We start from the raw sequence: 21754 nt of genomic DNA, 5'->3' as shown, positions 1-21754 counted from the left end.
AGCTCCACCCACTAGAACACCGACACAAGCTTCCCTAACCAAGAAACCTTGACAAGCCACCTGTACAAACCCACACACAGCGAGGAAACGCCACAATAAAGAGAACTCCACAAACTGCCAGAATACAGAAAGGACACCCCAAACTCAGCAATTTAAACAAGATGAAGAGACAGAGGAACACCCAGCAGATAAAGGAACAGGATAAATGCCCACCAAACCAAACAAAAGAGGAAGAGATAGGGAATCTACCTGATAAAGAATTCCTAATAATGATAGTGAAATTGATCCAAAATCTTGAAATCAAAATGGAATCACAGATAAATAGCCTGGAGACAAGGATTGAGAAGACACAAGAAAGATTTAACAAGGACCTAGAAGAAATAAAAAAGAGTCAATATATAATGAATAATGCAATAAATGAAATCAAAAACACTCTGGAGGCAACAAAGAGTAGAATAACAGAGGCAGAAGATAGGATTAGTGAATTAGAAGATAGAATGGTAGAAATAAATGAATCAGAGAGGAAAAAAGAAAAACGAATTAAAAGAAATGAGGACAATCTCAGAGACCTCCAAGACAATATTAAACGCTACAACATTCGAATCATAGGAGTCCCAGAAGAAGAAGACAAAAAGAAAGACCATGAGAAAATACTTGAGGAGATGATAGTTGAAAACTTCCCTAAAATGGGGAAGGAAATAATCACCCAAGTCCAAGAAACCCAGAGAGTCCCAAACAGGATAAACACCCCAAGACACATATTAATCAAATTAACAAAGATCAAACACAAAGAACAAATATTAAAAGCAGCAAGGGAAAAACAACAAATAACACACAAGGGAATTCCCATAAGGATAACAGCTGATCTTTCAATAGAAACTCTTCAAGCCAGGAGGGAATGGCAAGACATACTTAAAGTGGTGAAAGAAAATAACCTACAGCCCAGATTATTGTACCCAGCAAGGATCTCATTCAAATATGAAGGAGAAATCAAAAGCTTCTCAGACAAGTAAAAGCTGAGAGATTTCAGCACCACCAAACCAGCTCTCCAACAAATAATAAAGGATATTCTCTAGACAGGAAACACAAAAAGGGTATATAAATTTGAACCCAAAACAATAAAGTAAATGGCAATGGGATCATACTTATCAGTAATTACCTTAAATGTAAATGGGTTGAATGCCCCAACCAAAAGACAAAGACTGGCTGAATGGATACAAAAACAAGACCCCTACATATGTTGTCTACAAGAGACCCACCTCAAAACAGGGGACACATACAACTGAAAGTGAAGGGCTGGAAAAAGATTTTCCATGCAAATAGGGACCAAAAGAAAGCAGGAGTCACAATACTCATATCAGATAAAATAGACTTTAAAACAAAGGCTGTAAAAAGAGACAAAGACGGTCACTACATAATGATCAAAGGATCAATCCAAGAAGAGGATATAACAATTATAAATATATATGCACCCAACACGGGAGGTCCACAATATGTAAGACAAATGCTAACAAGTATGAAAGCAGAAATTAACAATAACACAATAATAGTGGGAGACTTTAATACCTGACTCACACCTATGGATAGATCAACTAAACAGAAAATTAACAAGGAAACACAAACGTTAAATGATACAATAGACCAGTTAGACCTACTTGATATTTATAGGACATTTCATCCCAAAACAATGAATTTCACCTTTTTCTCAAGTGCACATGGAAGCTTCTCCAGGATAGATCACATCCAGGGCCATAAATCTAGCCTTGGTAAATTTTAAAAAAAATGAAATCATTCCAAGCATCTTTTTTGACCACAATGCAGTAAGATTAGATTTCCATTACAGGAGAAAAACTATTAAAAATTCCAACATATGGAGGCTGAACAACACGTTGCTGAATAACCAACAAATCACAGAAGAAATCAAAAAAGAAATCAAAATTTGCATAGAAACGAATGAAAATGAAAACACAACAACCCAAAACCTGTGGGACCCTGTAAAAGCAGTCCTAAGGGGAAAGTTCGTAGCAATATAGGCATACCTCAAGAAACAAGAAAAAAGTCAAATAAATAACCTAACTCTACACCTAAAGCAACTAGAAAAGGAAGAAATGAAGAACCCCAGGGTTAGTAGAAGGAAAGAAATCTTAAAAATTAGGGCAGAAATAAACGCAAAAGAAACAAAAGAGACCATAGCAAAAATCAACAAAGCCAAAAGCTGGTTCTTTGAAAGGATAAATAAAATTGACAAACCATTAGCCAGACTCATCAAGAAACAAAGGGAGAAAAATCAAATCAATAAAATTAGAAATGAAAATGGAGAGATCACAACAGACAACACAGAAATACAAAGGATCATAAGAGACTCCTATCAACAATTATATGCCAAAAAAATGGACAACGTGGAAGAAATGGACAAATTCTTAGAAAAGTACAACTTTCCAAAACTCGACCAGGAAGAAATAGAAAATCTTAACAGACCCATCACAAGCACAGAAATTGAAACTGTAATAAAAAATTTTCCAGCAAACAAAAGCCCAGGTCCAGACGGCTTCACAGCTGAATTCTACTAAAAATTTAGAGACGAGCTAACACCTATCCTACTCAAAGTCTTCCAGAAAATTGCAGAGGAAGGTAAACTTCCAAACTCATTCTATGAGGCCACCATCACCCTAATACCAAAACCTGACAAAGATCCCACAAAAAAAGAAAACTACAGGCCAATATCACTGATGAACATAGATGCAAAAATTCTTAACAAAATTCTAGCAATCAGAATCCAACAAGACACTAAAAAGATCATACACCATGACCAAGTGGGCTTTATCCCAAGGATGCAAGGATTCTTCAATATCTGCAAATCAATCAATGTAATACACCATATTAACAAATTGAAAAATAAAAACCATATGATTATCTAAATAGATGCAGAGAAAGCCTTTGACAAAATTCAACATCCATTTATGATAAAAAACTCTCCAGAAAGCAGGAATAGAAGGAACTTACCTCAACATAATAAAAGCTATATACGACAAACCCACAGCAAACATTATCCTCAATGGTGAAAAATTGAAAGCATTTCCTCTAAAGTCAGGAACAAGACAAGGGTGCCCACTTTCACCATTACTATTCAACATAGTTTTGGAAGTTTTGGCCACAGCAATCAGAGCAGAAAAAGAAATAAAAGGAATCCAAATGGGAAAAGAAGAAGTAAAACTCTCACTGTTTACAGATGACATGATCCTCTACATAGAAAACCCTAAAGACTCCACCAGAAAATTACTAGAACTAATCAACGATTATAGTAAAGTTGCAGGATATAAAATCAACACACAGAAATCCCTTGCATTCCTATACACTAATAATGAGAAAACTGAAAGAGAAATTAAGGAAACAATTCCATTCACCATTGCAACGGAAAGAATAAAATACTTAGGAATATATCTACCTAAAGAAACTAAAGACCTATATATAGAAAACTATAAAACACTGGTGAAAGAATTCAAAGAGGACACTAATAGATGGAGAAATATACCATGTTCATGGATTGGAAGAATCAATATGGTGAAAATGAGTATACTACCCAAAGCAATTTATAGATTCAATGCAATCCCTATCAAGCTACCAACGGTATTCTTCACAGAGCTAGAACAAATAATTTCACAATTTGTATGGAAATACAAAAAACCTCGAATAGCCAAAGCGATCTTGAGAAAGAAGAATGGAACTGGAGGAATCAACTTACCTGACTTCAGGCTCTACTACAAAGCCACAGTCATCAAGACAGTATGGTACTGGCACAAAGACAGAAATATAGATCAAGGGAACAAAATAGAAAGCCCAGAGATAAATCCTCACACATATGGATACCTTGTCTTTGACAAAGGAGGCAAGAATATACAGTGGATTAAAGACAATCTCTTTAACAAGTGGTGCTCGGAAATCTGGCCAACCACTTGTAAAAGAATGAAACTAGACCACTTTCTAACACCATACACAAAAATAAACTCAAAATGGATTAAAGATATAAACGTAAGACCAGAAACTATAAAACTCCTAGAGGAGAACATAGGCAAAACACTCTCCGACATACATCACAGCAGGATCCTCTATGACCCACCTCCCAGAATATTGGAAATAAAAGCAAAAATAAACAAATGGGACCTAATTAAACTTCAAAGCTTCTGCACAACAAAGGAAACGATAAGCAAGGTGAAAAGACAGCCTTCAGAATAGGAGAAAATAATAGCAAATGAAGCAACTGACAAACAACTTATCTCAAAAATATATAAGCAACTCCTACAGCTCAGCTACAGAAAAATAAATGACCCAATCAAAAAATGGGCCAAAGAACTAAATAGACATTTCTCCAAAGAAGACATACAGATGGCTAACAAACACATGAAAAGATGCTCAACATCACTCATTATCAGAGAAATGCAAATCAAAACCACTATAAGGTACCATTTCACACCAGAATGGCTGCAATCCAAAAGTCTACAAGCAATAAATGTTGGAGAGGGTGTGGAGAACGGGGAACTCTCTTACACTCTTGGTGGGAATGCAAACTAGTACAGCCACTATGGAGAACAGTGTGGAGATTCCTTAAAAAACTGGAAATAGAATTGCCTTATGATCCAGCAATTCCACTGCTGGGCATACACACTGAGGAAACCAGAACTGAAAGAGACACATGTACCCCAATGTTCATCACAGCACTGTTTATAATAGCCAGGATATGGAAGCAACCTAGATATCCATCATCAGATGAATGGATAAGAAAGCTGTGGTACATATACACAATGGAGTATTACTCAGCCATTAAAAAGAATACATTTGAACCAGTACTAATGAGGTGGATGAAACTGGAGCGTATTATACAGAGTGAAGTAAGCGAGAAAGAAAAACACCAATACAGTATACTAACACATATATATGGAATTTAGAAAGACAGTAACAATAACCCTGTATACAAGACAGCAAAAGAGACACTGATGTATAGAACAGTCTTTTGGACTCTGTGGGAGAGGGAGAGGGTGGGAAGATTTGGGAGAATGACATTGAAATACGTATAATATCATATATGAAACGAGTTGCCAGTCAAGGTTCGATGCATGATAGTGGATGCTTGGGGCTGGTGCACTGGGACGACCCTGAGGGATGGTATGGGGAGGGAGGAGGGAGGAGGGTTCAGGATGGGGAACACATGTATACCTGTGGCGAATTCATTTCTATATTTGGCAAAACCAATACAATATTGTAAAGTTTAAAAATAAAATAAAATTAAAAAAAAAAAAAACACTTACCAGAAAACTGAGCAAGCTCACTGAAAGATACTTACCCAAGTGAGTAACAGTTTATGTCACTTGAAAATCTGCACCTGAATGTTTGTAATGGCTTTTTACACAAACAACACAAATCAGAAAGAACACACACATGTCTTTGATGAATAGAAAAGCAAGCTATGATACATCCTTACAAATGGACACTACTCAGCAATAAGTGTGAACAGGCTTCTAATAATCAGCAGAATTTGGATGAATCTCAAATATATTATACTAAGTGAAAGGAGTTATACTCGAAGTGTATGATACCATTCATATGACATGATGAAAAGGCAAGAAAGAAAAATAGTAGCAATGGTAAACAGATCAGAGTTGGCAGGGGACTTGTGGAGGGCAGGATATAATTACCAAAGGACACCAGAGAATTTGGGAGGTTGATACAACTTCTATATCTTGATTTTGGTGGTGGCTGTATACTATATATGGGCTTCCTTGGTGCCTCAGTGGCAAAGAATCTGCCAGTGCAGGAGATATGGGTTGATCCCTGGGTCAGGAAAAGCCCTTGGAAAAGGAAACGGCAACCCACTCCAGTATTCTTGCTTGGGAAGTCCCCTGGACAGAGAAACCTGGCAAGCTGCAGTCTATGGTGTCGCAAAAGAGTCAGACACAACTTAGTGACTGAACAACAAATATACATTTATGAAAACTTGCAGCACTATATACTACAAAAGGTGAATTTAACTGTATGAAAACTATACCTTAGTAAAACTGAAAAAAATATAGGAAAAGATAATTGTAAATAGAAGGATATGAAGCTTTTAATATCCTGCTTCTACGACCTTCTTTAAGTACCAGTAGAAAAAGTCCCCTGCCATATTGTTTTTTGTCAAGAGTTTAGTGTTATAGTTTTGAAATACAATTGTATTTATTCTGTCAATTAAACTTGCCAGATCATTTGTTGAGCCAATTACTGTGTTCATCATTGTTCCCTGTAATATATACACATCCCTAGGCATCACCTTCCTTCTTGATGAAATTATTATATTCAAGCATCTTTGGTGGTAAAGCCTTATACTTTTGTTTGTAATTTTTTTTCACTCCCTACTGATGCTTTTATCCATGCAGAGAACTCTCGGTGCGGGCAGTTATGTTCCCTCAGCACTTTTGAAGATATTTCTCTTTTGTCCTATGACTCCAGTGAAAAGTCCACTACCTTCTGTCTTTATCAGTGGGAAATCTGTCTTGTTTCTTTGAGAGAATTTTAAAGATTTTCATTAACACTGATATTCTCCATATTCAGTACTGTCTGGATAACTTTTTTTATTGCCTGCTCAATGTTTACAAAGTCCCACACTTTCTCTTCAAATGTCACTTGTGGCACACAATATAACACCAACACACATACGTATGTACAGGACAAGACAGATTGCCAAAGGTCATGGAGGGAAGACTGGGTAATTACAGACTCCACAGAGCACAGTCATGTTGAATTAAATAGTCCAGGCTAAGAAGATGATAAGTGAGGCCACGGGGGTGAAGGTGGGAAGCAACGTCCCACAGATGCCTCAAAACCCACCTTAAATCTGGGGCAGAGGACTGATTGACCACGAAAGGGTCTTTTCTTCCTGTTCATTTCAGTCGGTAATTTGGAAATGGGCCATCAGTGTCTTCCTTAGGTGACGTAGAAACCCAGGGCCTCCAAGCTCATTTAGTGAGAGAAAAGTACAAGGAAACAGGGCCAGGAAACAGGCCCAAAGGGACTCATTACCATCCTGTTTCCTGGACCAGCCTTTCCAGGGAAGGCCATTTCAGCTGAGAGGCTAGGCTAAGTCCCTCTAAACACAGGGGTAGAACAGAGGGAGTGGGATCATGGGATGAGGAAACTGGGCAGCCTCCCCCAGGACAGGCCCTGGCTCCGTGTTGGCCCTGGGGACAGTGAGATCAGTCATTGCACGGTCTCCTTTGAGCAGCCCTTCTAATATCTACTTCCTCCCGATTCCCACTGCTTTCATTTTTCCTCCCAGACCCCAGCAAGAGTAAATAAAAGTCTGAGCGTCAGTACCCATGAACTCTGTCTGACTAATGCACAATAGATAGATGAAACTTTTACTTGAGGAGCTGTGTGACAGAAGCAGTTTCTTTTACTTTTCCACAGGTGTAAAAACAGGACAGCTATACTCTTGTTCTGTAGAAGCTCTCCAAGTCAGAAGGATTCAGTTGGCTCTGTCAGCAAGTATTGCATTTCCAGAGCAGACCTGTAGAGGAACTGAAGGAACGGAAGGAGTCCTAATCGACCTTGGTCAGACCCCTCAGACTTTTAACATCGCTTAGCAAAATCAAACCTATTGGATATGGCTGAAAAAGTCCCATCTTCCTTCTTGTGTTCTACTGCATCTTCTTTGACCCTCAAACAATCCCCAGGTTGTCCATGTTGTCAGGCAGCTGGCATTTAACCACCTCAGGTAAGAGTATTGTCTCACTTTCAGGGAAGAGGGCAGTCTTGAGGAATTTTGACTTGAGAAATGGAGCCCAGTGCAGATCCCAAGAACTTCAGCTACTCTGTTCTCCAGGTTCTCTGGTGCTTGGGCTCTATACCTCATCACAAACTCCTCTATTCTTTGTTTTCTAAATATGAGGAGGAATCAGTGAGGCCTGATGGAAAATGCTATGCTACATCCCAGACCAGGGTATCTGCTTCCTGGTGGTAGCATTAAGATCTGTCTTTAGACCTCATAGGCTTTGCTGGCATCTGATAAAAATATTTGTAGCTATGTTATAATATATGCCTCTGAAGGACCATTTAAGATCAGATGATAGTTTTGTGACATGCTTTAGTACCTCTTTACTATTAAGATTCTGTGGACTTTGTAGAAGTCAATGGAAACTAGGGAAATGTCAAAATATATGACATAATAGAGGAAAGTGAGTTTTAGAAATATGCTTCACTTACAGACTTTTTAAGATATGTTCAAATCTGGATTTATCTGCCCAGTTTCCATGATGCGTGAGACTGATTTCTGTCAATCTCATGTCCCTGTTCTAGAAAGCTTCTCTCTGAGAATGAGTCCCAGACACCCATGGTAGCTTTCAGAACAGGAGCTCTTTTTCCTCCCCCTGGGGGTCCTCAGTGCAGTCTGGATACCCTGGCTCTGTAGTTTGGGGACTCAAAATGGTGAAAGAGAGGGAAGCTAAGGTTAATGAGCTTGTTACAAATACAACACATGCTCTTTTTTCTCCTACAATTTTCCCTATTTCTCCCCCAAACAATCTGAGCTTCCTCATCAATTCCTTATGTTTTTCATATTTCTGAGTAATCCCAGGGTCACATTTATTATAATATGTCATAAAATAAACAGCTATGTTTGCCTTGATTTTAAAGGTTAAGTTCTGAAAGTGACATCACCTCAAGCACACTATTCCATAGTCTCAGACAATCTAAATTATCTCCCCTCTTTGGCACATGGAGACTGTAGGGCTGGTCCAGTGAACTAAGATGCATACTTTAGCTCTTCTAATAAGGCTGTTTACAGCTTTGGGGGCTGCAAATCAATGTGGACATACGGTGTATGGAAAAAAATAATGAGGTACATTATTGATATCACACTGATGCTCTTGTTTTAGTATTTCATATTCAAAATAGGTACACAGAACAGTGACTGGGTACTTAAATCATCAGTCAAACATTATACCTAAAGCATAGGTATAAGAATTATTAAGAGCATGCATACCTGAATAATGATATATTGCAATGAGAAAGGTAATTTGAATTTCTGGGGAGATACATATTCAGGTTTGATATCCTGAATAATATTCTTATCTAGTGATCTTTGAATATTTAGCTGTTAACGTGATGCTTGTTCTCCATTCAGATGGTTCTTTTCAAGATACTTAAAAGAAACAGAGATCAAGAAATAAAATTAGCTACCAGTGGGAAAGGAATCACCATATTGGACTCATATTGGTCATTCTGTGGGGCCTCTGATGTTACAAAATGTTGCAACCATCTTAACAAAAATTCACCTAGAATCTACTTGGTTCTAGGCAACTAAATAAACAACACAGAATGGAGCACTGGAACTCCAGTCTGGGAAGTGGCTTCATATTGATGGGGATTCTGAATGACAGTTTGTCTCCTGAGCTGATCTGTGCTACAGTCACAGTCCTGTACATGCTGGCCCTCACCAGCAATTGCCTTCTGCTCCTGGCCATCACAATGGATGCCTGACTCCATGTGCCCATGTACCTCCTGCTCGGGCAGCTCTCTCTCATGGACCTCCTCTTCACGTCTGTTGTCACTCCCAAGGCCTTCATGGATTTTCTGCTCAGTGAAAACACCATCTCCTTTGTGGGCTGTGCCCTTCAGATGTTTCTGGCACTGACCCTGGGTGGTGCAGAGGACCTCCTACTGGCCTTCATGGCCTATGACAGGTATGTGGCCATTTGTCATCCTCTGAACTACATGGTCCTCATGAGGCCAAGGGTCTGCTGGCTCATGGTGGCCACATCCTGGATTTTGGCAACCCTTAGTGCCATTGTATATACTGTGTACACCATGCACTATCCCTTTTGCAAAGCCCGTGAGATCAGCCACCTGCTCTGTGAGATTCCACCTCTGTTGAAGTTGGCCTGTGCAGATACTTCCATATATGAACTCACGGTGTATGTGATGGGTGTGACCTTCTTGATTCCTCCTCTTGTTGCTATCCTTGCCTCCTACACACTAATCCTACTTACTGTGCTCCACATGCCCTCAAATGAAGGGAGGCAGAAAGCTCTGGTCACCTGCTCTTCCCACCTGACAGTGGTCGGGATGTTCTATGGAGCTGCCACATTCATGTATGTTCTGCCCAGTTCCCTCCACAGTCCCAAGCAAGACAACATCGTCTCTGTCTTCTACACGGTTGTCACCCCAGCCCTGAACCCCCTTATCTACAGCCTGAGGAATAAAGAGGTCATGGAGGCCTTAAGAAGAATCCTGGGTAGATATATGCTGTGGACACACTCCTGACAGAGTTGCCAAGTGGAGGTGGTAGGAACTAAGTATCATGTGGCTGTGATAATGGTAGCTTATAGAAGTCTTATCAAACTCCAATAACCTCTTACATCAGAGGAGAGCTGCTCTCATTTGACTGGATTCTTAGACAATTGTAGAGAGAAGTAGCCTCATAAGACATATTGGGCTTCTTGTTTATTAGGTAGATGGTTGTTAAAACAATTAGTTGGAAAGAGTAATCAATTTGTGACTACATTTGTACAAATACTTATGTTGAGAGAGTGGGAAAAGCTAATGGGCCATTTTTATACCACAAAATGAAAATTAAAGTAGAGAAATGAATAAAACAGAATGTGGAAGTTCCCAGGTTTCAAGTGAGCATTGGAAATATAATAGCAGTGAGAGTTATGTGTTGTGTATTTTTCTTGAGTTTTTTTTTTTTTAACTTTACAATATTGTGTTGGTTTTGCCATATATCAAAATGAATCCGCAACAGGTATACATGTGTTCCCCATCCTGAACCCTCCTCTCTCCTCCCTCCCCATACCATCCCTCTGGGTCGTCCAAGTGCACCAGCCCCAAGCATCCAGTATCGTGCATCGAACCTGGACTGGCGACTTGTTTCATATATGATATTACACATGTTTCAATGCCATTCTCCCAAATCATCCCACCCTCTCCCTGTCCCACAGAGTCCAAAAGACTGTTCTATAAAACAGTGTCTCTTTTGCTGTCTTGTATACAGGATTACTGTTACCATCTTTCTAAATTCCATATATATATGCATTAGTATACAGTATTGGTGTTTTTCTTTCTGGCTTACTTCACTCTGTATAATAGGCTCCAGTTTCATCCACCTCATAAAAACTGGTTCAAATGTATTCTTTTTAATGGCTGAGAAATACTCCATTGTGTATATGTACCACAGCTTTCTTATCCATTCATCTGATGATGGACATCTAGGTTGCTTCTATGTCCTGGCTATTATAAACAGTGCTGTGATGAACATTGGGGTACACGTGTCTCTTTCAATTCTGGTTTCCTTGGTGTGTATGCCCAGCAGTGGGATTGCTGGATCATAAGGCAATTCTATTACCAGTTTTTTAAGAAATTTCCACACTGTTCTCCATAGTGGCTGTACTAGTTTGCATTCCCACCAACAGTGTAAAAGGGTTCCCTTTTCTTCCCTTTTCTCTAGACTTTTGGATAGCAGCCATTCTGACTGGTGTGAAATGGTACCTCATAGTGGTTTTGATTTGCATTTCTCTGATAATGAGTGATGTTGAGCATCTTTTCATGTGTTTGTTAGCCATCTGTATGTCTTCTTTAGAGAAATGTTTATTTAGTTCTTTGGCCCATTGTTTGATTTGGTCATTTATTTTTCTGGAATTGAGGTGTAGGAGTTGCTTGTGTACTTTTGAGATTAGTTGTTTGTCAGTTGCTTCATTTGCTATTATTTTCTCCCATTCTGAAGGCTGTCTTTTCACCTCGCTTATAGTTTCCTTTGTTGTGCAAAAGCTTTTAAGTTTAATTAGGTCCCATTTGTTTATCTTTGTTTTTATTTCCAATATTCTGGGAGGTGGGTCATAGAGGATCCTGCTGTGGTGTATGTCGGAGAGTGTTTTGCCTATGTTCTCCTCTAGGAGTTTTATAGTTTCTGGTTTTACGTTTAGAAAAGTACAACTTTCCAAAACTTTCCAAAACTGGACCAGGAAGAAATAGGAAATCTTAACAGACCCATCACAAGCACAGAAATTGAAACTGTAATCAGAAATCTTCCAGCAAACAAAAGCCCAGGTCCAGATGGCTTCACAGTTGAATTCTACCAAAAGTTTAGAGAAGAGCTAACATCTATCCTACTCAAAGTCTTCCAGAAAATTGCAGAGGAAGGTAAACTTCCAAACTCATTCTATGAGGCCACCATCACCCTAATACCAAAACCTGACAAAGATCCCACAAAAAAAGAAAACTACAGGCCAATATCACTGATGAACATAGATGCAAAAATTCTTAACAAAATTCTAGCAATCAGAATCCAACAAGACACTAAAAAGATCATACACCATGACCAAGTGGGCTTTATCTCAGGGATGCAAGGATTCTTCAATATCTGCAAATCAATCAATGTAATACACCATATTAACAAATTGAAAAATAAAAACCATATGATTATCTCAATAGATGCAGAGAAAGCCTTTGACAAAATTCAACATCCATTTATGATAAAAACTCTCCAGAAAACAGGAATAAAAGGAACTTACCTCGACATAATAAAAGCTATATACGACAAACCCACAGCAAACATTATCCTCAATGGTGAAAAATTGAAAGCATTTCCTCTAAAGTCTTGTTCCTCAGGAACAAGACAAGGGTGCCCACTTTCACCATTACTATTCAACATAGTTTTGGAAGTTTTGGCCACAGCAATCAGAGCAGAAAAAGAGATAAAAGGAATCCAAATGGGAAAAGAAGAAGTAAAACTCTCACTGTTTACAGATGACATGATCCTCTACATAGAAAACCCTGAAGACTCCACCAGAAAATTACTAGAACTAATCAACGATTATAGTAAAGTTGCAGGATATAAAATCAACACACAGAAATCCCTTGCATTCCTATACACTAATAATGAGAAAACTGAAAGAGAAATTAAGGAAACAATTCCATTAACCATTTCAACGGAAAGAATAAAATACTTAGGCATATATCTACCTAAAGAAACTAAAGACTTATATATAGAAAACTATAAAACACTGGTGAAAGAAATCAAAGAGGACACTAATAGATGGAGAAATATACCATGTTCATGGATTGGAAGAATCAATATAGTGAAAATGAGTATACTACCCAAAGCAATTTATAGATTCAATGCAATCCCTATCAAGCTACCAATGGTATTCTTCACAGAGCTAGAACAAATAATTTCACAATTTATATGGAAATACAAAAAACCGTGAATAGCCAAAGCTATCTTGAGAAAGAAGAATGGAACTGGAGGAATCAACCTACCTGACTTCAGGCTCTATTACAAAGCCACAGTTATCAAGACAGTATGGTACTGGCACAAAGACAGAAATATTGATCAATGGAATAAAATAGAAAGCCCACAGATAAATCCACGCTCATATGAACACCTTATCTTTGACAAAGGAGGCAAGAATATACAATGGATTAAAGACAATCTCTTTAACAAGTGGTGCTGGGAAAACTGGTCAACCACTTGTAAAAGAATGAAACTAGAGCACTTTCTAACACCATACAGAAAAATAAACTCAAAATGGATTAAAGATCTCAACGTAAGACCAGAAACTATAAAACTCCTAGAGGAGAACATAGGCAAAACACTCTCCGACATACATCACAGCAGGATCCTCTATGACCCACCTCCCAGGATATTGGAAATAAAAGCAAAAATAAACAAATGGAACCTAAAAACTTAAAAGCTTCTGCACAACAAAGGAAACTATTAGAAAGGTGAAAAGGCAGCCTTCAGAATGGGAGAAAATAATAGCAAATGAAGCAACTGACAAACAACTAATCTCAAAAATATACAAGCAACTCCTACAGCTCAGCTACAGAAAAATAAATGACCCAATCAAAAAATGGGCCAAAGAACTAAATAGACATTTCTCCAAAGAAGACATACAGATGGCTAACAAACACATGAAAAGATGCTCAACATCACTCATTATCAGAGAAATGCAAATCAAAACCACTATGTGGTACCATTTCATGCCAGTCAGAATGGCTGCAATCCGTAAGTCTACAAGCAATAAATGCTGGAGAGGGTGTGGAGAAAAGGGAACTCTCTTACACTGTTGGTGGGAATGCAAACTAGTACAGCCACTATGGAGAACAGGGTGGAGATTCCTTAAAAAACTGGAAATAGAACTGCCTTATGATCCAGCAATCCCACTGCTGGGCATACACACTGAGGAAACCAGAAGGGAAAGAGACATGTGTACCCCCAATGTTCATTGCAGCACTGTTTATAATAGCCAGGACATGGAAGCAACCTAGATGTCCATCATCAGATGAATGGATAAAGAAAGCTGTGGTACATATACACAATGGAGTATTACTCAGCCATTAAAAAGAATACATTTGAATCAGTTCTAATGAGATGGATGAAACTGGAACCTATTATACAGAGTGAAGTAAGCCAGAAAGAAAAACACGAATACAGTGTACTAACGCATATATATGGAATTTAGAAAGATGGAAACAATAACCCTGTGTACGAGACAGCAAAAGAGACACTGATGTATAGATCAGTGTTATGGACTCTGTGGGAGAGGGAGAGGGTGGGGAGATTTGGGAGAATAGCATTGAAACATGTATAATATCATGTATGAAATGAGTCGCCAGTCCAGGTTTGATGCACGATACTGGATGCTTGGGGCTGGTGCACTGGGATGACCCAGAGGGAGGGTATGGGGAGGGAGGAGGGAGGAGGGTTCAGGATGGGTAACACAGGTATACCTGTGGCGGATTCATTTTGATATTTGGCAAAACTAATACAATATTGTAAAGTTTAAAAATTAAATTAAAATTTAAAAAAATCATAACAATTGTATGGTGAGTATATTTCTTTGTTTGTGTCCACAGGAAAGGAAAGCTATCATTATAATGCACCTTATGCTAATTTAGATATGCTTTATTTGTATCATTTGATTTACCTGTGTGGAAATATTTATAATAAAAACTGTGAACTTTCCTGGCTCACCTAATTGAAATTATTTGGGGAGGTAGTGCTTTTTTAAAACTCAGAAATATTTTCTTTTCAGAAGCTGTCTTAAATTACTTGGTGTATTAAGATCAATGATAATATAAAAGCTAATAATCTATGGAACTAGTCCAAGTTCATTATATAAACAGGAAATTCAGAAATTGAGAAAGAGAAAACCTATAAGGTTTTCTATTCATTTTTGCTTATCTATATGCAGTTTACTGAATAGCTATGTACATTTTGGCCAAAGTTTTGCTTTTTTTTTGCTTGAAATTTGGTGAAGTTTCTTCCTTTGGAGAGAGGACATTATAGTGTAGGGCTGGGGGGCTTAGGGAGGTAGGTGGCCAGAGTTCTGAGTTTAATCTCTGCTCACCATGTATACCTGTGTATCTTTGAACAGAAATTAAACCATTCATTTTTCATTTTGTTCCTCTGAAAAGCAGTGATAATAATAAGACTCATGATGATCTCGTGTTTTAGGGTGACTTGAATAAGATGATAATGCACTTAGACCTGTGCCTCGCAAATAGTTCTTAAACCATGCTAACTGTTATATGAATATCTAATAAATAGTCTTGATAAAACTTCATTTCAAATGACTACATAATAGCATCATATGAATCCTCTATAATGTATTTAGGGATTTCCTTACATTTAATTTTTTCCCTTCAAATTTTCTACGTAAGGGTATATTTTAAGTGAGGTCAAATTCTTGAAGGGTAAAAAATGGAATATAAGCAAAGAAACTATTTGAAATTCTTATTTTAAAGAGCTAACTGTTTATGAGAAAGTTAGAGACCTTTTGCATGCCGGCTAGCATTTTGTGAGAGTCTCTGCCTCATTGTACTCTTTCCATCCTGTCTTATATAAACTCCCTTTGATAATTTATTAAGCACATAAACAAAAAGTAACAGGTGTTTTCACTTATAGTATTTATTTTGTTTTATTCTAATGATTTTTCTGTAGCCCTATATAGACAAAGTGAAGTTCTTCAGTCGTGTCCGACTCTGCGACCCCATGGACTGTAGCCTACCAGGCTCCTCTGTCCATGGGATTTTCCAGGCAATAGTACTGGAGTGGATTGCCCTTTCCTTCTCCAGGGGATCTTCGTGACCCAGGGATCGAACCCGGGTCTCCTGCATTGTAGGCAGACACTTTACCATCTAAGCCACCAGTGAAGTCAGGGAAGGTCCTAGACAATTTGGCAGTTATATACGTGGAAACATTTATTTTCAGTTTATTACATATGTAGTAGGATATGTTGGATAGGGAAGTGTTACAACATTTACAAAATGTCACGGATTCATTTTTTCCTTTGTATTTTATAGGTGATAGTACCCTTACAATTTCCATTTTTAATTCAGATAATATTGCCATAAATCTTTAGATGTGCTTAATAAACTTTAATCTCTCTGATATTATTTAAATACATTATGGATAGTGAAACTTTAAATTAGTTGTTTTCTAAATAGCTGATTTTCCTGTTAGCATTCCTAATAATCTTTACCTATTTTGCATTTATTATTACTATTATTTATAACTGCTTGACTATGTATTTTCTTCTTGTAAGTATAGTGGTAGAGGGTGTCTCTAGTACTGGTCTAGTACTACCCCATTCCTCAGAGCAAATCATCTTAAAAGACTTCACCGTACCTACACCTTCTGGTCCTCCTCTACCATTCACAACTCATATCACTGTAATCAGGCTCCCCTCTACAGCCAACAGCACCTCCCTTCCCTACCTCATTGTAGTCATGCGTATCAAGAGTGACGGAGGTATATGTCTCATCTGTTCTGACAAAGAAATAATAGTATATATTTTATAAAAGTGTAAAATGTGAATTTTAGAATCGTTACCTGTGATTACCAATGAGCCTCAAAGGGCTTAGAGATTAAAATCTATATTCCATAGGAGATACAGTATATCTTTATAGTCCACATATCTCAGAAAAAATTAAATAATTGTAAATAGTTTCAGAATGCTAACTAGACAGGACTTAACTATCATTAAGGTTCTCAGTCTCCAGGCCTAAGTGTATGTGTGTGTCCCTGTATGACTTTCTCTCTTGAATTGCACCTTCTTTTTACTTGCATGAATAATCCTGCTCATTCTCCAAAACTCTTCATTTTATCTTTAAATACTAATTAGGGAGATATGAAATTTAAAACTTCAGGCAACATGCGCTTCATTTTTAATTTAAAAACCCATATTTTATAGCTTAAAAATGCAAAATGAGAATAAAATTGTTCAGTCACTACAGAAAACAGATGGACAGTTTTTAATCAAATTAAACACATACTTAACACACAACAGAGCAAGTTTACTACAAGGGACTTACCCAAGTGAATAACAGTTTATAGTCACTCAAAAACCTATACATGAATGTTTATAATGGCTTTTTCCACTAACAACAATAACCAGAAACAACAAAAATGTCCTTTAACTGGTGAATGGATAAAGAAACTATGATAAAGCCACACAACTGGATGTTACTCAGCAAAAAATGAGAACAGACTATTAATAGATGGCAGAATTTGAATGAATCTAAAACATATTATGCTAAGTGACAGAAGCAATACTCAAAGTATCCGATACCATTCATATGACATGTAGGGAAAAAATAGGAGAGACTCTAAATACATCAGAGAGTTCCCAAGGGCTTGGATGAGCATGGGATGATTATCAAAAGGCACCAGAGAATTTGCAGCATTGAGGCAACTTTTATATCTTGGTTTTGGTGGTGGTTATATTCTATTATGGGCTTCTCTGATGGCTCAGCAGGTAAAGAAACCACCTGCACTGCAGAAGACTCAAGAGATGTGGGATTGATTCCTGTCTCAGGACAACCCCTAGAGGAACACATGCCAACCCACTCGAGTATTCTTGGCTGGAGAATCCCATGGACAGAGGAGCCTGGTGAGGTACAGTCCAAAGGGTCTTAAAGAGTTGGACAAGACTGACAGACTAACACTTTCACTTTCCCTTTTTACATATGCTATTATATACATTTGTCAAAAATTGCAGAACTGTATACAAAAAGAGGCAGATTTTATTGGGTAAAAATTTGTGCCTTAATAAAAATTTAAAAAGTAAGAAATAATTGAATAAAATTTTTAATATTCTTCTTGTACAGCCTTCTTTAAGTACCAATAGAAAAAAGTCCCCTGTCGTCTTGATTTTTTTCTGTGAATTTAAAAATTTTTATTTATATCCTATCTGCTTTGAAAAGGGATTTAATGTTCAGTCAGTTCAGTTCAGTTGCTCAGTCGTGTCTGACCTTTGCAACCCATGGACTGCAGCACACCAGGCTTCCTGTCCATCACCAACTCCTGGAGCTTGCTCAAACTCACGTCCATTGAGTTGGTGATGCCATCCAACCATCTCACCCTCTGTCATCCCCTTCTCCCACCTTAAATCTTTCCCAGAATCAGGATTTTTTCCAATGAGTCAGTTCTTTGCATCAGATGGCGAAAGTATTGGAGTTTCAGCTTCAGCATCAGTCCTTCCAATGAATATTCAGGACTAATTTCTTTAGGAGGGACTGATTGGATCTCCTTGCTTTCCAAGGGACTCTCAAGAGTCTTCTCCAACACCACAGTTCAAAAACATCAATTCTTCAGCTCTCAGCTTTCTTAATAACCCAACTCTCACATCCATACATGACTACTGGTAAAACCACAGCTTTGACTAGATGGACCTTTGTTGGTAAAGTAATGTCTCTGCTTCTTAATATACTGTCTAGGTTGGTTATAACTTTTCTTCCAAGGAGTAAGCATCTTTTAATTTCATGGCTGCAGTCACCATCTGCAGTGATTTTGGAGCCCCCCAAAATAAAGTCTGTCACTGTTTCCATTGTTTTCCCATCTATTTGTCATGAAGTGATGGGACTGGTTGTGTCCAACTCTTTGTGACCCCATGGACTGTACAATCGATAGAATTCTTGAGGCCAGAATACTGGACTGGGTAGCCTTTCCCTTCTCCAGGGGATCTTCCTAACCCAGGGATTGAAGCCAGGTCTCCCGCATGTCAAGGAGATTCTTTACCAGCTGAGCCACAAGGGAAGCCCAAGAATATTGGAGTGGGTAGCCTATCCCTTCTCCAGTGGGTCTTCTCGACCCAGCAATTGAATCGAGGTTCGTGCATTGCAGGCGGATTCTTTACCAACTGAGCTATCAGGGAAGCCCTTATGATACAGTGGAAGTGATTATACAGCACAGCACTGGAGCGGCGGCTGAGAAAAGATATCCCATGTCCAAAGGCAAAGGAGTAGCCCCAGCAAGACGGTAAGAGGGGCAAAAACACATTTAGAATCAAACCCCATACGTGACAGAGATGCTCAGAGGGCTCAAATAAATCTTGTGCACACCAGGACCCAGAGATCCCACAGAGACTGAGACAGAACTGTGTTGGAATGTCTCCTGTGGAGGTACAGGCTAGCAGTGGCCTGCCACAGGGGCAGGGGCTTTGGGTGCCACAGACCTGGGTATGACATAAGCACTCTTGGAGGAGGTTGCCATTAACCCCAGCATAGAGCCACCAGAACTTACACAGGACCGGGGAAACAGACTTTTGGAGGGAACAGACAGAACTCTGTGGGCACCAGGACCCAGGAGAAAGGAGCAGTGACCACACAAGAGACTGACCCAGACTTGCCCATGGGTTCCCAGGAGTGTCTAGCAGAGGCATGGGTCAGCAGTGGCCTGCTGCAGAGTTGGGGGCATGGAGTGTAGCAGAGCGTGTATGGGACCTTTTGAAGGAGGTCACCATTATCTTCACTGCCTCCACTACAGTTTGGCCCCGGGTAAATAACAGGGAAGGAAAACAACCTCACCCATCAATAGAAAATTGGATTAAAGATTTAGTGAGCCTGGCCCTGCCCATCAGAATAAGACCCAGTTTCCCCCTCAGAACATGGAGGAGCTACTCCATGTTCAAGGTCAGAAGGGGCGGCAGTGAGGAGATACCCCTTGTTCAAGGTAAGGAGCAGCGGCTGCACTTTGCTGGAGCAGCTGTGAAGAGATACCCCACGTCCAAGGTAAGAGAAACCAAGTAAGATGGTAGGTATTGCGAGAGGGCATCAGAGGGCAGACACATTGAAACCATAATCAAAGAAAACTAGTCAATCTAATCACATGGACCACAGTCTTGTCTAACTCAACACTAAGCCATGCCCTATGGGGCCACCCAAGACGGGCCGGTCATGGTGCAGAGATTGGACAGAATGTGGTCCACTGGAGAAGGGAATGGCCAACCACTTCAGTATTCTTGCCTTGAGAACCCCATGAACAGTATGAAAAGGCAAAAGGATAGGATACTGAAAGAGGAACTCCCCAGGTCAGTAGGTGCCCAATATGCTACTGGAGATCAGTGGAGGAATAACTCCAGAAAGAATGAAGGATGGAGCCAAAGCAAAAACAATACCCAGTTGTGGATGTGACTGGTGACAGAAGCAAGGTCCGATGCTGTAAAAAGCAATATTGCAAGGAACCTGGAAGGGTCCATGAATCAAGGATCCATGCATCAAGGCAAATTGGAAGTGGTCAAACAGGAGATGGCAAGAGTGAATGTCGACATTCTAGGAATCAGTGAACTAAAATGGACTGGAATGGGTAAATTTAACTCAGATGACCATTATATCTACTACTGCTGGCAGGAATCCCTTAGAAGAAATGGAGTAGCCATTATGGTCAAAAAGGGAGTCCGAAATGCAGTACTTGGATGCAATCTCAAAAATGACAGAATGATCTCTGTTCGTTTCCAAAGCAAACCATTCAATATCACAGTAATCCAAGTCTATGCCCCAGCCAATAACGCTGAAGAAACAGAAGTTGAACGGTTTTATGAAGACCTACAATACCGTTTAGAGCTAACACCCAAAAAAGATGTCTTTTTCATTATAGGGGACTGGAATGCAAAAGTAGGAAGTCAAAAAACACCTGGAGTAACAGGCAAGTTTGGCCTTGGAATATGGAATGAAGCAGGGCTAAGGCTAATAGAGTTTTGCCAAGAAAATGCACTGGTCATAGCAAACACCCTCTTCCAACAACACAAGAGAAGACTCTACACATAGCCATCACCAGATGGTCAAAAACAAAATCAGATTGATTATATTCTTTGCAGCCAAAGATGGAGAAGCTCTATACAGTCAGCAAAAACAAGACCAGGAGCTGACTGTGGCTCAGATCATGAACTCCTTATTGCCAAATTCAGACTGAAATTGAAGAAAGTAGGGAAAACCACTAGACCATTCAGGTATGACCTAAATCAAATCCCTTATTATTATATAGTGGAAGCAAGAAATAGATTTAAGGGACTAGATCTGATAGATAGAGTGCCTGATGAACTATGGACAGAGGTTCGTGACATCGTACAGGAGACAAGGATCAAGACCATCCCCATGGAAAAGAAATGTGAAAAAGCAAAATGGCGGTCTGGGGAGGCCTTACAAATAGCTGTGAAAAGAAGAGAAGTGAAAAGCAAAGGAGAAAAGGAAAGATATAAACATCTGAATGCGGAGTTTCAAAGAATAGCAAGAAGAGATAAGAAAGTCTTTTTCAGCGATCAGTGCAAAGAAATAGAGGAAAAAACAGAATGGGAAAGATTAGAGATCTCTTAAAGAACATTAGAGATACCAAAGGAACATTTCATGCAAAGATGGGCTCGATAAAGGACAGAAATGGTATGGACCTAACAGAAGCAGAAGATATTAAGAAGAGGTGGCAAGAATACACAGAAGAACTGTAGAAAAA

The 21754-nt window shown here is 39.0% G+C and overlaps 1 protein-coding gene across 1 annotated transcript; it reads left to right on the top strand.

The window, feature by feature from the left end:
* The first annotated feature begins 9234 nt into the window (after positions 1 to 9234).
* LOC133261219 (olfactory receptor 2AG1) lies at positions 9235 to 10646 on the top strand. Its single transcript, XM_061439734.1, has one exon. The coding sequence runs from the start codon at positions 9520 to 9522 to the stop codon at positions 10288 to 10290; it is 771 nt and encodes a 256-aa protein (XP_061295718.1). The 5' UTR covers positions 9235 to 9519; the 3' UTR covers positions 10291 to 10646.
* The last annotated feature ends 11108 nt before the right edge of the window (positions 10647 to 21754 follow it).

The sequence above is a fragment of the Bos javanicus genome, chromosome 15 (genome assembly GCF_032452875.1).
Source record: "Bos javanicus breed banteng chromosome 15, ARS-OSU_banteng_1.0, whole genome shotgun sequence".
Lineage (NCBI taxonomy): Eukaryota > Metazoa > Chordata > Mammalia > Artiodactyla > Bovidae > Bos > Bos javanicus.
Note: the sequence above shows the minus strand (reverse complement) of the source record. Positions and strands in the feature narration are given on the sequence as shown.

Coding starts and splice junctions, on each gene's coding strand:
- LOC133261219 (XM_061439734.1), top strand. CDS start 9,520: ATGTACCTCCTGCTCGGGCAGCTCTCTCTCATGGACCTCCTCTTCACG.